General features: G+C 34.3%; 1 protein-coding gene across 3 annotated transcripts in view; it reads left to right on the top strand.

Moving 5' to 3' along the window:
- The window catches only part of ARFGEF1 (ADP ribosylation factor guanine nucleotide exchange factor 1), a 131,846-nt gene that overhangs the window by 61,497 nt on the left and 53,441 nt on the right, over positions 1-16,908 (top strand). For all 3 annotated transcript variants that reach the window (XM_037735456.1, XM_017520216.2, XM_017520215.2), the window contains exons 19-28: positions 155-283; positions 1,209-1,367; positions 1,612-1,762; positions 7,775-7,865; positions 12,626-12,666; positions 12,761-12,930; positions 13,289-13,440; positions 13,568-13,740; positions 14,665-14,825; positions 16,090-16,220. In XM_037735456.1, coding sequence (XP_037591384.1) covers positions 155-283; positions 1,209-1,367; positions 1,612-1,762; positions 7,775-7,865; positions 12,626-12,666; positions 12,761-12,930; positions 13,289-13,440; positions 13,568-13,740; positions 14,665-14,825; positions 16,090-16,220 — 1,358 coding nt within the window. The remainder of the gene's footprint in view (positions 1-154; positions 284-1,208; positions 1,368-1,611; positions 1,763-7,774; positions 7,866-12,625; positions 12,667-12,760; positions 12,931-13,288; positions 13,441-13,567; positions 13,741-14,664; positions 14,826-16,089; positions 16,221-16,908) is intronic.

Here is a 16,908-nt window from a genome sequence, read left to right as displayed (position 1 = left end):
AAAAAAAAAAAAAAAAAAGAAAGCTTTCTAGATAACTGCCAAGAATTTCATTTCTTTTTTTCAGAACTTCTCCAACTCTTGTATTGTCTAAAAGCTTTGAGAAATATTAGTGTGTTATAAAATTTAATTAAAGTATAATTTTTAATTTTTATAGTTGGCTTGGACACCTTTTCTGGCTGCATTCAGTGTTGGTCTACAAGATTGTGACGATACTGAAGTAGCCTCTCTCTGCCTGGAAGGTATAAGATGTGCAATCAGAATTGCATGCATTTTCAGCATTCAGGTAACAGAATTTTGTCTTTGTAGCCAGTTTGGAACATTAATTACTTATGCCATTACTATAGTTTAAATTGCAGTAATTTTTTATAGGTGACATTAAAAACTACTTTCAAGTTTATGATGGAATTTAAATGAATCTTAATGTGTAAGCTTCTGAGAAGCTGTGATGGAAGGAGTAGTTCTATACTGATCTGCCTAAAGTTTATCATTCTAACTTTGGTTACAGTTTTTTTTCTCTATTGGAGATTCGCTATATAAAAAGTTTTCAAGACTTTGAATTCCTATGTTAATTTGAACATCTTAAACAATATAAAATATCTTATTGAATCATAGTTTATATGCAAAGATGTATATATTTTATACAATTTTATAACTTAAGCCTAAGAACAGGTTAAGACATGTAAGTATTGAAAACATAATTTTCGTGAAATAAGTTATTTCTAGTAATTTATATGCTTTGAAGAACTTTTCTTTTAAAAAAAGAAAAATTCATTTAACATTTAATTATGAATGCTAATGGCTTACAAAAAGTATAGCTTAACTGTGAAGAAAAAAAATGAGCAAATGTATAAATCAGGTTTTTGCTAATTTATACTGTATTCAAAACAAAAGTACTTAATGAATTATTTTTACTGTGTGAATTCATTGGTTATCACTAAAAATCTCATCTTGATTTGACACCACCACTGCCGTTGGATTTTAGAAATTTGTGTCTTTTCTGCTTCATATATCATCATGAATGAAAATAAAAAACTTCTGTAGAATTATATGTAATTCATGACAAGTAAAACTTACTAAAGTTGAAGGTTCCTGAACTTACAAGTTAAAAAATTACTCAACAAGTAAACAGAGTTTGTTGGTGGGGAATTAGAGGTTAATCAGTCTGCTCTATTTACAACTGTGTAAATATACTTTTCTCTTTTTTATAGCTGGAAAGAGATGCGTATGTCCAGGCACTAGCAAGATTTACTTTACTCACAGTGAGTTCCGGTATTACTGAAATGAAACAGAAGAACATTGACACAATAAAAACACTTATCACAGTGGCTCATACAGATGGAAATTACTTAGGAAATTCATGGCATGAGGTATAAGCACTTTCTTTATTTTCAGCTTTGCAATTTGGTTTAAAAATGAGCTAATGCTAAATATTCCATCATTGACATGCCTAAATGTTTGGGGAGAAAATTAGTACATTTCAAATAAGTACATTTAGCTTTTTAAAATAATCTGTAATGTAGCCTGTGTTTAAATCTTAGCGGCATATATTTAAATCCTTTTGAAGATATTTTTAACATGGAATTTAACATTTTTTTCCTTTTTGTAATTAAGATTCTGAAGTGCATCAGTCAGTTGGAGCTGGCACAGCTTATAGGAACTGGAGTGAAACCTCGATACATTTCTGGAACAGTGCGAGGCAGAGAAGGATCTCTTACTGGAACAAAAGATCAGGCTCCTGATGAGTTTGTGGGTTTAGGACTAGGTGAGAATTTTTAAAATTCTTTTTACGAAATAACAAAAATTGTTTTTAACTTTCTCATTATAAGTCACTTATTGTAGTAATGAAATATAATTAGAGAGAGAAGATAAAAGGCCTTTTGTCTAACCTTATGAGAAAAAGCAAGATGACGAGGGACCTAAATCTTTTTTGCCTGATCTGTTTTGCAACATTAAATGACTCTTAGTCTCAGGCTTCTCCTTGGTTGTTGGAGAAGGGTACAGTGTGTAGAGTTATTACATTACCTGCTTTTAAGCATTCACATTCAGAATTTTTTAAGGCAATAATCAGGCCTAAACAGACTTTCCTGCCAGTATGAACCTCTCCCCATGGCTCCCCATGCATTCAATATGACCAGGAACTTCCACATTTAACCCAATAGAACACATGAAAACATTAGCAAAAATGGGTAGAGAAGAATGAAAAACAATACATTTTTTAGTCATAAATGGAAGGCGTTCCACCACGGAAGAAACAGAGGTTGTTAGACTTTGACCTTAAGTACTTCTGGGTTTGAATTCTTCTGTATTTTTTTTTTCTTATTATATGCAACTTTAGTTCTCTGAGATTTAATTTCTGCATTTGCAAACTAAAAGTAATACCTAATCATAGAATTGTTAGGATTAAATAAGAATATATATGAATGGACTTAGCACAGTGGCTAATATATTTGAAGTTTCCAGATATTCCCTGTCCATCCCTCCCCCACCCCCCACCTCCAGCCAATCTGGAGGCATTACTTAAAGAGGGCAGGAATTTTCTATCTTTTAGTAATTTCTCTGTTGCTGCTAGCAGTAAAAATTTTTAGAAACCCCAAAAGAATTTCAAACGTCATAAGGGATTCATAGGGAAAGAAGTAAAAAGCAGCACCACAATATGGTTTCAAGTTGGACTGCAGAAAACTAGTTCCCAGTGGTAATCAGCTGAAGCAGCTAGCAATGCAGTCTGTCCCTCCATGATAGCATAGATGCTATAGTATTGTAAGGACTGGGAGATGCAGGTGTAGACTTGATACCTTGGTGATCTAGCAGCAAGATTTAGAACTGCCTGAGCACAGTGATTTATATAACTTGGAAGCCCAACTCTACATTAGAACCGTAATTACTCCGGGGGATAACACAAGATGAAAACTATTTTCTGGCAAGGGAAGTAAATATGCAGTGATTGATTCAGTGACTTTGAAAAGGCCTAGAGAATGTGGGAATGCCAAAATAATGACAGGTGTTAATTGCTGGGCCTGACTTTGGCAAGTAGAACTACAGAATTATAAAACATTAGTGCGATATCTTATCTTCTAGAAGTTTTAGTCAAACGAGAAATAATGATACTTGTTGATAATATTTACTGGTATATTTGAAAATGAATTAAAAGAAATGCACATCAAAACTACATTGAGATCCCATCTCACGTCAGTTAGAATGGTGATCATTAAAAAGTCTGGAGACAACAGGTACTGGAGAGGATGTGGAGAAATCGGAATGCTTCTACACTGTTGGTAGGAGTGTAAATTAGTGCAACCGTTGTGGAAGACAGTATCACAATTCCTCAAGGATCCAGAAATATCATTTGACCCAGCAATCCCATTACTGGGTATATACCCAAGGATTATAAATCGTTCTGCTGTAAAGACACATACACACATATGTTTATTGCGGCACTGTTTACAATAGCAAAGACTTGGAACCAACACAGATGCCCATCAATGATAACCTAGATAAAGAAAATGTGGCACATATATACCATGGAATACTATGCAGCCATAAAAAAGAATGAGTTCATGTCCTTTGCAGGGACATGGATGAATCTGGAAACCATCATTCTCAGCAAACTGACCCAAGAACAGAAAACCAAACACCACATGTTCTCACTCATAAGTGGGTGTTGAATAATGAGAACACATGGACACAGGGAGGGGAACATCACACACTGGGGTCTGTTGGGGAGTAGAGGGGCTAGAGGAGTGATAGCAGGGGTTCGAGAGGTTCAAGAGGGATAACATTAGGAGAAATACCTAATGTAGGTGACGGGAGAATGGAGGCAGCAAACCACCATGACATGTGTATACCTGTGTAACAATCCTGCAAGATCTGCACAGGTACCCCAGAACTTAAAGTATAATAAAATAAAAAAGTAATTTGTGTACTGTGCTACTTAGATTGCAAGGATGTGGGATGAACTGTCTTCTCCTTTCAGAAAAAGGGAATTTACAGAAAGATACACATATTGAGGCATAGAAATGAAAAACAGTTCAGGCATCCAGGCCACTCTCAAGACGAGTAACACTTACTTTATGCTTTATTTAGCTTTTCCCTCTGTTACCTACTTCTCTTTTTAGTCTACACCATTCTCTACTCACTCCTGACTCATCAGGCTCCATTTTTGAGTCTACATCCTAGAAGGCCCTAGTCTGTTGACTTGGCCCGTGTTGGGCAGAGCACTCCCATTGGGCTGTCGTGGTGGTTAGCAGCCAACCCATATGGCAAATGGCTACCCTTATCCCCTGTGCCTACCTAGGTTAGACAGCAGATCGTTTTCTTGAGCAGAATATTTTCATCAGAATTTAAGCTAGAAGAAGATGTGGTACAGTGAAGCCAGTTTAGTCTGCATATACAGTGTATGTATGTATGTGTGTGTATATATATATATTTTTTGTTGTTTTAAACTAACATCCTCTTTTATTTTTTATTTTTATTTTTATTTTTTTAGAGATGGAATCTCACTCTGTCACCCAGGCTGGAGTTTGGCGGTGCAATCTCAGCTCACTACAGCCTCTGCCTCCTGGGTTCAAGCCATTCTCTTGCCTCAGCCTCCTGAGTAGCTGGGATTACAGGTGCACACCACCATGCCCTGCTAATTTTTGTATATATATATATTTTTTTTTAATAGAGACAGGGTTCTACCATGTTGGCCAGGTTGGTCTCAAACTCCTGACCTCAGGTGATCCGCCCATCTTGGCCTCCCAAAGTGCTGGGATTACAGGTGTGAGCCACTGCACCCAGCCATATCCTCTTTTATTAATGGTATCTCTGTGCTGAATATTCCATGTAACTAAGTTGACCACATTGAGTATATATTTATCAACTTTCTGACTGATAGGAAAAAAAAGTCTGTACTTTCACATTTTGGAAACATGAAACTTTGTAATTAAGAATATATAGTATATAATTAGATTTGAATTGTATGCTTTTTTTTTTTTTTAAGACAAGGTCTGGCTCTGTTGTTAAGGCTGGAGTGCAGTGGCATAGTCATAGCTCACTGTAGTCTTGAACTCCTGGGTGCAACTTTTTTATTTTATTTTATTTTTTTAAATTAAAGTAAAGTAAAAGCCTGTCCCAGGCTTTCACTGTGTTGCCCAGGCTGGTTACAAACTCCTGGCCTGAGGTGATCTTCTCACCTCGACCTCCCAAAATGCTAGGATTGCAGGCATGAGCCATTGCACCTGGACTACATGCTGGTCTTTCAAGGGATATGTTAACATTTAAAAATTCAATGGCTTTGTCACATAAATGTTTAGAGAGTATTCACAACACATGCTTTAAAAAATCTTATTTACCTTAAATATGCCCCCTCTATTGGAATTGCATTTCTTTCTGCTTCCTTTTCTGCATTACCACCCTTCTAGATTCAGGTTGAATTAATATTTCATAATATGTGAAACCTTTCTATGAGCTGACACCCCTCTTCTCTTGTGTGCTTTTGAGTAAATTTGTTTGACAAAACTGGAACTCTTAACTTATTAAGGGATTTCACATATTTGTGAAATGCGTTCTTTGGATTCCTAGACATTTTATATATTCTTTGATTTAAAAAAAATATTGTTATTAATGATTCCAAATTTAAATATAAAGGACATATTTTGACGTGTGTGTGTATGCGTATATGTGTGTGTGTGTGTGTGTGTGTGTGTGTGTATGTGTGTGTGTGTATTTTGCCCCCTCCCCCACACAGAAGATGATATATTTCCTCTGTGGAAATGATATCTTGTTGATACACAAAGAAAGTTATCTAATGATTGGCATTGTTTTTTCTCATAGGTTTTTCTTTGTAAAATTCCTGTAACATGCTGTGCACCTCAAGTGTATCTTGACACTATTTTTCTACCACTCCAATACTGTCATTTCAGGCTTCCATTCTTGTTCACTAATATTATAGAAGTAAACTTTTATCTCTCTGATTTCAATATTTATTCTTATTTCAATATGTTCTCCAGATACTACCATTGTTACCTTTTGGAAAATAGATTGGATCATATCAATCTTATAAAAGATCTAATGTGTTCCTGTTTTTGAAAGTAGTACATTAAACATAAGGGTCAAGGCTCTTCACATTCTAGTCTTATCTTTCCAGCTTTATCTCCTACTACTGTTCTTTTCCCTTCTCAGTATCTGCCAAATCCTTCAAGTATGTGAAAACATGATGTATACTTGTATGTTTCCATTACTTCATAGAGCTGCACCCCCCATCCCATCTCAGTTGCTTTTCTTTCTCCTTCCTTTTCTACATAGTTATTCTTCTAGGTTCAGGTTGAATTAATATTTCATCATATGTGAAGCCTTTCTGTGAGCTCACACCCTATTCTTGTCCCTATCAAAATTAGTTCTATTTGGCAAACTTTTATTCTGTGTAATTAGTTCATTTCAGCCATGAGGTAATCATTATATTGCACTGAAGTTCATTATAAACTTATCTGTCTCTCCTCGTGTAAATTATTAACTCCGTGAGGACAGGGATTACATCTTTTTCACATCATTCAGTTCCTATACTAGAATCTGAGTTCAGCAGGTTTAAATGATAACATTTGTTATGTTTGCATTCAGAAGGGCATTTATTGAGTGTTTGGTCACTTGGGGCAAGTGTCTGTAGAGCACCTGCTTTGGACTTAATTTTGAGTAAGGTAGGAAAGTACAAAAATGTGTATTACCTGATTCCAAACCTTAGGAAACTTTTTATGTGATTGTGAAGGCAGCATTAACACACCTGAAATAATTTATATGAAACTATATGAAAGTAATCCTGATTTGAGTAGTACTTAGCTAAGCAAATGCTTAGTTCAAAGGCAGATGAGAACAATGGAAAGGAACCTTTCATTGAGAACGCAAATTGAGTTTTGGTAGGTAAGTTTTAGATCGTTTCCCACATTTGGGAAAGTGCCTTAAATGCTAGGCTAAAGAGTTTATATTTTATCCTGCAAGTAACAGTAAGCAAAATGAAGGAGAAGATTTAGGAAATAATCTGGCAGGGGGATGAAAGAGAGATTGAAGAGGGAAATAATTAGTAGCGGGAAAGTCAATCAGGAAATGGTTTCAGTAATCTACGACTGAGATTATGAGGACCAGAACTAGATAGGAATGGAAGTGAACAGATGAAATGAAAAACAGATCAAAAGAAAAATTTAGTGACTAGTTGAATATTGATAGTGGAAGAGGGGAAGGATACCAAAGGTGATTCTAAAGTTAAGAATTTGAAAAAAAAAAAGAATTTGAAAACTGGGAATATTGTTTTTCTCCTCTCCAATACATGGAACCAGTTTTAAGCGAAAAGATAAAGTATTCTTTTGAATAAAAGGACATTAGAAAATACAGGTAGAATTTTCAACCAACCTTAGAGATGAAATGAGAAGGCAAGTCTAAATATTTGGAGTTGAATTCATCTTCAGAAGGTATCGCTGGAACTGGGATTAGTGCTGCTTTTTTTTAAACATTAAGGGAAATTATATCTAATATCTTTAATTTTGTAATCTAAATTCACAGTGCCTCTACTTTGTGTGATCTTTGCAAACACAGTTTGTGACTTCTAATCATGTGTTGTATACCACTTAGTAAAGTTCATTTGCACATTTTACCTTAATAAATGTCACTGGTGCCAGAAGAATTGTTCACCTAAAGCATTCTTTTATTAGGAAAGCAATGGATTTCAGAAATGTGTTTTAGAACTGTTAAATGTATTCTTCTACTGAATTATTTTCAAACTGAAATGACTCTCTTTTATGTACGGTAGTTGGAGGAAATGTGGACTGGAAACAGATAGCAAGTATTCAGGAATCCATTGGAGAAACCAGTTCTCAGAGTGTTGTTGTTGCTGTAGATAGGTAAGGTATTCATTTTATTCCCTATTCAGATGATTACCATTTCAGTTCTGTAGCATTTAGGTATTTGCTTATTGGTAAAAAGAAAAAAAATTGCCAAAATCATTTTCCTAAAGTAATATAAGATTATATTGTGATATGCTGTGATTTAAATTATGAAGTACCTATAATTTTGCTTTTTGGATCATAGAATATAAGATGATAAACAGTATGAAAATTTAAGTTACAATAGGTATTAGTGGGCATTAAGGAAATGGTAACCTTGATAAATAACACAAATGTTTTATTTTCTTGTAGAAAACTTATTTCCCTTATTTTTTCTACTTAAAAATGTTGTGTAGTTTATTTTTCTGGATCCACAATAAAGACTGCATTATGGATGAAATGAAAAGTTTTGTTGGCAATTCTCATTATAAACTTCTTTGGAAAGGACTTCTGAATTTATATATATATACATTACCAGATATTCCCCATTTTTAGTTTGTTTTCTAACAGAAAACCCGTAGTATGCTTTATTTACTACAGAATATTTCCAATTTTAAAATGCCTAGCATGTAGAACAGTTATCTCCTGTGGTTCTTTTGAATATTAGCTTTTTCTAGATAAATGCTCCCAAAATTGAAAAAGCATTTTACAACACTGTTTTTTTTCTCCCACTTGTGTTGGAAACTTTCAAAAACATAATTTGTACAAATCTTTCCTTGAGGGCCTGGAAACTCATGCTGATCCATTATTTTACTTTGCTTCAGATAAAACTTTTTTCTTTAAGTACAGGTAGAATTAGAATGTTCAATGGCTACTGACCCTGGAAGTACTCAATGGAACTTTTTCCTTGAATTCTTAATGTCCACTTGCTGCCCTTTTTTTTTTTTTTTTTTTTTTAAAGAGGAGGGGAGACATTTACCTACTTTTTTATGAAGATTGAACAAAGATTATTTCATACCTACTATATAACAAACATGAAGGCTTGCCACAGATGAGGCACTGCAAAATGCTTTACATTTAATCTTTTCTGTAGCTTCATGAGATGGGTACTCTTGTCCTTAGTTTACAAATGAGGAAACTGAGACAGAAAGAGATTAAATAACTTGCTTGTAATAAGCATGCATGCTCAACCTCTTCACCTTTCGGCCTACATGTACTACTGCAGAGCCATGTAATAGTTCTTTTGCTACCTGTCTAGCTTTCTTCTAAATGATTTTCTTGCCTTCCAGAAAAATCATCTTCATTGTCATTTTGAGAATCTCTTCAGGCATTATAAGAATCTATTCAGGCATGATTCAACATGTTATCTACTGTTTCTGCTTTTATAATATTTTATATGACCACATCCAGTTCTAATTTATCTTCCTATCCACTGTTTGTTATAGAAGAACATGTTACTCATTTGAACAAATTACATGCCTCTTTGTTTTAATAATTTATGCTATTTCAGAGGAGTCTTAGCCTAAATTTTGTTAGTATTTTGTCATCACAAACTCGTCATTGCCAGATACTTCTACAAACAAATACAGTGTTGAATTTTATATAAAACATCAGTATTGCAAGTTTTAGCTTATAGTGAAAACACCAAAAGTTATATGTTTGCTCTCTTATAATGTTGTATTATTACTAGGTGGCATATTTCACTTTCCCATTAAGGTTTTCCTGAATATCTGAGTTTATTTTTATATCGTTATGTTCAAACTTTGGTCCATAACCCAACTCTGTGAGATAATCCTGGTAGTAAAGACATAGTGAAAATAGTGTCAGGCATCATCCTGCAGAGTTCTGTACTTATCCAGCAGTCATTTAGGCCTATCGTTCTGCCCTGTCCTTAGTCCTATTGTTCTGCATAATCTGTTATTATAAGTATAGGAACTAAATAAGAAAAAAAATAATTTTTGTATGTTTAATTCTTTATAGTTTCTGGTTTATTAACCAACAGAGAAAAAAATAAGATTTTATTACAGACTTTAAGGTGATAAAATTTTCTAATTATCTACTTTTAGGAATCTTGTATTACTAGAATGTAGGAGAAGAATATTGGGCACTTCAATCTGGGGATAACTGATCCTCTAGCATTTGCTAGGATAGAATTTTCTGTGCATTGTTAAACTAGACCAACTTCATAATGAATATTTCTGAGCTATGCAGGGGATAGACTTGTCCATGAATGGTTTATTTCTAACAGATAAAAAACAGTTTTTTAGCATCACAGTTTTTCTTTTGATTGTTTTTTATACATACCAGATCTAGCTATAAACTGGCTCACCTCACACTTTGGAATATTGTCACCTATCAGAAAACATGTACAGCTCATCCCAACTTCATTTGCTTATAAATACTTTTCAGTTAGGCCTAAGAAATAAATGTTACCTCTGATATATTCACTGTGAAAAAAACCTTTTACAGGTATAATAATGTAGGCTGCTTATATATTGCATACAGTTTAAAAGTTGATTTGATCCAAAATCTGCAGTTTTGCTAGCCTTTTTTTGTTTTTGCATCTGTATTATAATGTGATGAAGCAGTAATCTTACCAATATTTTTCCCTACTAATGTTTTTTTAAAAGTACATGTCTTTTAATATTAGTAAACAAGGTTATCATGCTTTGTCTGTCCTTTGCTTTTTATATGGAAAATATAGAATTCATTCCATGGGCTGATTTTGTGTAACACAGCTCTTTTCTCTTGCCTTAGTATATTAAGGCTTGACTTTAAATGCCCACACAGACTTCTGTGCTCTACCATATGGTTTATCGTTAGTAGAGCATTACTAGAAATAGAGTGACCGCCTTAGAGACTATGGAAGTGAATAGGAATTGGAATGCCCTTTCCCAGAGTGCATGATCCCCCGACCTTCCATCATCACGCCAGTTCACAGAACCCATCTTACTGCTGATGACAGTTCTTTCTCCTGTTGCCTTTGTTCTCCATTATTTCAACACCTTTGGAATCTATTGCTTCCTTTCTCTGTGGTTCCATCTCTGCTTTTGTTCTTTCGTTACCCCTCTACTGTTTGTCATTTGCTTTCCTCTCAGTTAAAAACTCTTTTTTGTTGTTGTTGTTTTTGTTTGTGTGTCTTTTCTTGTTCTCCTATACTATTTACTGTTGACTCTATTCATGGTATGGCTTGCTTACAGCCATTGCCTTCCATGAGAATACCTCGAGTTTAAGAAATCAGCTGACCAAATTGATATAGTCTAGCAGTTTTTATTTGTGTTAATGTGAGAGTTCTGTAGACTTTGTGTATCTTTAATTTCTGGCTCCAGTCTAATCACTGGATTAAATGGGGCCATATTACTTTTGATTTCCCCCACCCCACCCCAGATTGTGTTTTCTGCCAGATTTTGGAATTACTGCTTCATTTGGCTGACAAGAATAATATTGAAAATCTGAAAACATTTCTTTAGGAGGAACTCAGATCCTGAGTCATCATGTTACCAGTTTCTAAACCTTTTCCTGTATTGTTTTTCACTCATTGCCAGGACATGTAGACAGACATGCAAAGACACCAGGGTTAAATAATCAAGATATACTCAGAACATTTAGATTGTGACAGTAGGAAAAAATGAGAATATATTTAAAGGGTTAAATATAACTTTGCTCAGGTAAGTGTGAGGCAGTATAGAAAAGTGGTCCTATGCAACAATTTTGCATGTTCTTCACATGTACCCCAAAACCTAAAATGCAATAAAATAAATAAATGGGAAAAAAAAAAAAAAAGAAAAGAAAAGTGGTTAATAGGATAGACTCTGTAGTCACCCTGTCCTGGTTTGAATCTTGGCTCTAGCACTTACAAGTTCCGTGACTTTGAGGAAGTTATTAAATATATTTGTGCCTCAATTTCTGTGTTTATAAAATTGAGGTTTTAATAGTACATGCTTTATAAGGTATTTGTGATTATCAAATGAGTGGATATTTATATTACACTAGAAAAGAACTCACCTCGTGATTGGTAGCTATTGCTGTTATTACAATGACTTCTGTGTTTAAAATTTGGCCTGCTGCTGCCTTTAAAATTTCCTTTTTATCATGCAAATCATATTTTGTGCATTCTAAGTTGAGGAATGTCATCCTTCTTGAAAGTGATGTCAAACTCTTGGTTACAAACCCAGAATATGGGTTAAAATACAGACTTTAAAAAAGGAGGACTAATGTGTTTATGCCGAAATATTTTATGAAACTTTGAAACAAGAAAGAGCTCAGCAAAGAAGAATGGGCAAACCTGGGGAGTGTTAGCTTAACTCCAAACATTTGAATGCCTTAAGGAAAGTGTTTGGCCAGTTCTGGGGTAAACTGAGACTATTTGCAAGGTTATATTAAATCACTTTTGGTATAAGTGAACTTTCTAATCAAATACTTTACTGGTAAAAATAAGTAGAGTTTTTCATTTTAAAAACTTGTTTAATGCTAGTCAATCAGGAAAGAATCTGTAGTGTGCCAATTATTTGTTTTACAAATTAATATTTTTCTTATTCCTAGAATTTCATAAGATACCTATCTGGGATTTGTAAATCTAATAAAATTACAGCAATATATGCTTACTGCAGTAATAATACTGAATGCAAACTGATTCATGTGGAGTAGAGGTGGAAGGGAGGGAGAAACATCCAGACTACACTTGTTACTAAACGAAATGATGAAAAATACTCGTTTGAGTACTCAATGTTTTGTTCCTTTAAAACATAAAAATAGCTAGTGCCCCATGCCACTTACTTTTCAATTGAAATAAGAGCAATGATTTATAAATTTTTAAAATAATGTTTTATTTTCCCTAGAATATTCACAGGATCTACAAGGCTAGATGGTAATGCTATTGGTAAGTCTGTGCATTTATTCTACTTCTAAACTCACTTTGGGCTAAAATAACTTTACCATTGAGCTAAAAAAATATAAATATATTTGTATTACAGTGGATTTTGTCCGTTGGCTTTGTGCTGTGTCTATGGATGAATTACTTTCCACGACACACCCAAGAATGTTTAGTCTACAAAAAATAGTAGAAATATCATATTACAACATGGGAAGAATAAGATTGCAGTGGTCTCGAATTTGGGAAGTTATTGGAGATCATTTTAATAAGGTATTTGAATAACTGTGGTGTTCGTTTACATTTGTAGTATATTTTTTGTTTAGAATTTCCTTGTAATCGAATTGAGCCTTTTTTCCTTCCAAACAATTATTTACTACTTTATAATCATTCATTTTAGAAAACCTTGTGAATGGTGTTTTTCTTTTTAGAAATGATTGCTCTGGGTTTTAAGAATTTGATTTACAAGCCTGTTTTTGAGAAATACTGTAGCATGTTTAATGCTTAATTGAAAATCTTAGAATTTGCCTGTCTATGCTGTTGTATACATTTTCTAAGACAAAAAAATAAAGAATTGTGGATTTTTACTGCTGATACTAATTAGCATCTTTTATTTCTGTTGCCCTTGCAGGTTGGGTGTAATCCTAATGAAGATGTAGCGATTTTTGCAGTAGACTCCTTGAGGCAGTTGTCAATGAAATTCTTAGAGAAAGGGGAACTTGCTAATTTCAGATTCCAGAAGGATTTCTTAAGACCTTTTGAACATATAATGAAACGGAACAGGTACTATATTTGTTGAATTGCTTAATGGTAGGAAGATCTTGTTGTTTTCCAGAGGAGGGAGAAAAACAGAAGAAAGGCAGAAGAAACTGTTTGCATATCCAAGCAATTTTTTCATTAATATTTTTAGGTCTCCAACAATTCGAGATATGGTTGTACGGTGTATAGCACAGATGGTTAATTCTCAAGCTGCTAACATTCGATCTGGATGGAAGAACATTTTCTCTGTATTTCATCTAGCTGCATCTGATCAAGATGAAAGCATAGTGGAACTTGCATTCCAAACAACAGGGCATATTGTCAGTGAGTATTCTCTTAGCTATGTTCGTGTAAAAAAGAAAAAAACCTTAATGTGTTCAGAAGATGCTTCAAGTAACAATAAGATTATGGCCTTTAAGTTTACAAAGTTTTGTCTACAGAACCAGCGAATAAAGTTTATTATTATTATAGTTAACATTAATTGAGTATTTACCACATGGCAAATACTGTAGGTACTTTTCTGGTAATTCCCTTTATCTTCACAATTAAGCATCTTTATTATCTCTTTTTTCAAAATAGATTAGGAAACTCAGCCCCAGAAAGGTTAAGCAGCTTATGTAAGGTCACAGAATTAGTGATAGAGCTGGTCTTCAGACCCATGAGTACTAAAGCAAAGCCTTTATTTTTGACCAGTACATTGCACAGCCTTCTTCAAGGTATCCCCTTAACTTTAAGGGGGACTGACTGAAACACTAAGTTTATAAGCCTGTATGACAGTGATGACCATCAACATCAAGAATCACAGCATCATCATAGCTATCATTTATTGCGTGCTTGCTTAAGTATTACACTAAGTACTTCGCTTACATTATTTTGTGTAGTGCTTACAGCTGTCCTGTGTATATTATGACTATTTCCATTTTATAGATCAAGAAACCAAGATACAGAGAGGTTAAGTAATTTTGTATATTCATTCAACCAAAGTTAAATCAGTATCTACTGGGTACCAGTTAACTGTTTTAGGTGCTGTGCTTGTACTGTAAACAAAACAGACAAGTTTTGATAGTCTCACCACTCAAGGCAGTCAGGTAAGTGGTAAAGACAGACTTGAACTTCGTATCTATTGGAGGTCAGAGCCTTTAACAACCTTTAAGGAAGTGCATTACATCTAGAGGTTGGTGTATTTTTGGTACAGCTAAGAATAATTGAAAAATTATAGTAAGATTGTTATATTTTTCTCTATTTCAGCCCTTGTATTTGAAAAACACTTTCCAGCAACCATTGATTCTTTCCAGGATGCAGTGAAGTGTTTGTCTGAATTTGCGTGCAATGCAGCTTTCCCAGACACAAGTATGGAAGCAATTCGACTTATTCGCCATTGTGCAAAATATGTGTCTGATAGACCTCAGGTATAGAGTCATTTAGTAAACAAAATTTTGCAGAATATTTCTTTCCAGTCTAAAATCTAAGTTTGTTTGGAAATTGAGGGTATATGAAGCAAATAATCTGAGCAGCCTGATTCTGAGGAACCATTATTGAAAGTGTCAGGTATTTTTCTGAGTGTTTTCTATTAACTTATTAACTTTTTAAATCTTCTAACGACTTTATGTGATAGACAATGTTATAACCCTGTACAGATAAAGAAACTGAGGCACAGAGATGTTTAAAAATGTGCCCATAGTTTCAGGGCTAGTAGAGATAGGGTTTGAGCCCCCAGCCTGTGTTTCTAACCAGTCCCTACAGTGCTTCTTGTCTGTCTGTGCTGTGTAATACTGAAGCTGACTGACTATGGAGGAGAATAGGCTTAACTCTGAGGTGAAAGGTTGAATTGAAAATATAGCCGCCATATTTAACTTGTATATTTGAATCAGTCTTTGCAAATATCATAAGAGAAAGTGATGTAGCATAGATTTGGTAGTAAGATTTTATTCCAAGCTGGACACGGTGGCTCATGCCTGTAATCCCAGCACTTTGGGAAGCTGAGGTGGGCAGATCATAAGGTCAAGAGATCAAGACCATCCTGGCCAACATGGTGAAATCCGGCTCTACTAAAAATGTAAAAAATCCGGCTCTACTAAAAATGTAAAAATTATCTAGACATGGTGGCGTGCGCCTGTAGTCCCAGCAACTCGGGAGGCTGAGGCAGGAGAATCGCTTGAACCTGGGAGGTGGAGGTTGCAGTGAGCCAAGATTGCACCGCCCTACTCCAGTGTGGCAACAGAGTGAGACTCTGTCTCAAAAAAATAAAAAAAAGATTTTATTTCATACTGACATGGACCGATCAGGTGCTTGGTACTTTTTAGATAACGCCAACTCATTTCACCTTCATACTTCCCCAGTGTGGTTAATGTGACTGTGTGGTATCATAATCATTTAAGTGACAAAAATGGAAACCTGAATTAACCTGGCAAATAATGCAGAAAGCTGGTGACAGTTGAAGGTGAAGCTAACTTTTGGATTCTAATCCAGAGCTCTTTGTTGGCGTTATATTTTGCTTGCTTCCGTGGCACATATACTAAAATTGTAGGCAGTTATGGTGTCTATTTTATATAAATTATTGTTTATTAAATTGCTCACTGGTGATTTATAAAGCATTTCAATTATTTTTTGAGAAGCTAATATGCTGAATGTATAGGTGTTATGTTTTGCCTTACCCTACCTTTTTTCTTGAAGGCTTTCAAGGAATACACAAGCGATGATATGAATGTGGCACCTGAAGACAGGGTGTGGGTGAGAGGATGGTTCCCAATTCTCTTTGAGTTATCCTGTATCATCAATAGATGCAAATTAGATGTAAGAACCAGGTAACAATCTATATTTGTAATTAAAATTTTGGATTTATTTTGACTTTAATCAAATTAACTCTTGTTTATAAATACAATCTCACAGTTAAACATCATAAAATCAAGTGTTTTGTCAAATACATTAATATTAGATAGGTATATTTTTAAATATTTTAAAATGTTAAATAGTGCAAAATAAAAGTGGAAATACTACATTATTTTTAAAATTTTTGATTATAGCCTCCGTTTGATTTTAGCATGTAAGTTAATTTAATGCTTTAAACATTCTGTTTTTTTCACATATTTGTTTCCAGTCATAAATTGAAGTTAGTGGCAAAATTTATTTCCTGATGAATGAGAGAAGAATTTTTAAATGCACATCCTTGGGGGGTTTTAGGTAAAGAACGATTTCTTTTTGAAACCTGGTCAGTAACATAGTTTGGAATAATACAGAGCTATTCAAATAGAACTCTTTAAAAAGTATATTGCCAATAAAAGACTAATATGAACATTTAGTCAGTCTGTAAAGGAACTATATGGATGTTACGTAACTGGCCAAGTGCTCAATCAATGTACTGTTTTTAGGTCACAGGTCACATGAATCCTATGGTAGTATTTTGTACCCTTTACTTTGCCACACTAAAATGGCCACCTTGTGTGTCCTGATATCTTATCTGTCAACGTTTAAACCCTTCGTGAGTTCAATTTT

This window comes from Cebus imitator, unplaced genomic scaffold (genome assembly GCF_001604975.1).
Source record: "Cebus imitator isolate Cc_AM_T3 unplaced genomic scaffold, Cebus_imitator-1.0 Scaffold817, whole genome shotgun sequence".
NCBI lineage: Eukaryota > Metazoa > Chordata > Mammalia > Primates > Cebidae > Cebus > Cebus imitator.
The sequence above is the reverse complement of the archived record's forward strand: the minus strand, read 5'-3'. Positions and strand labels throughout refer to the sequence as shown.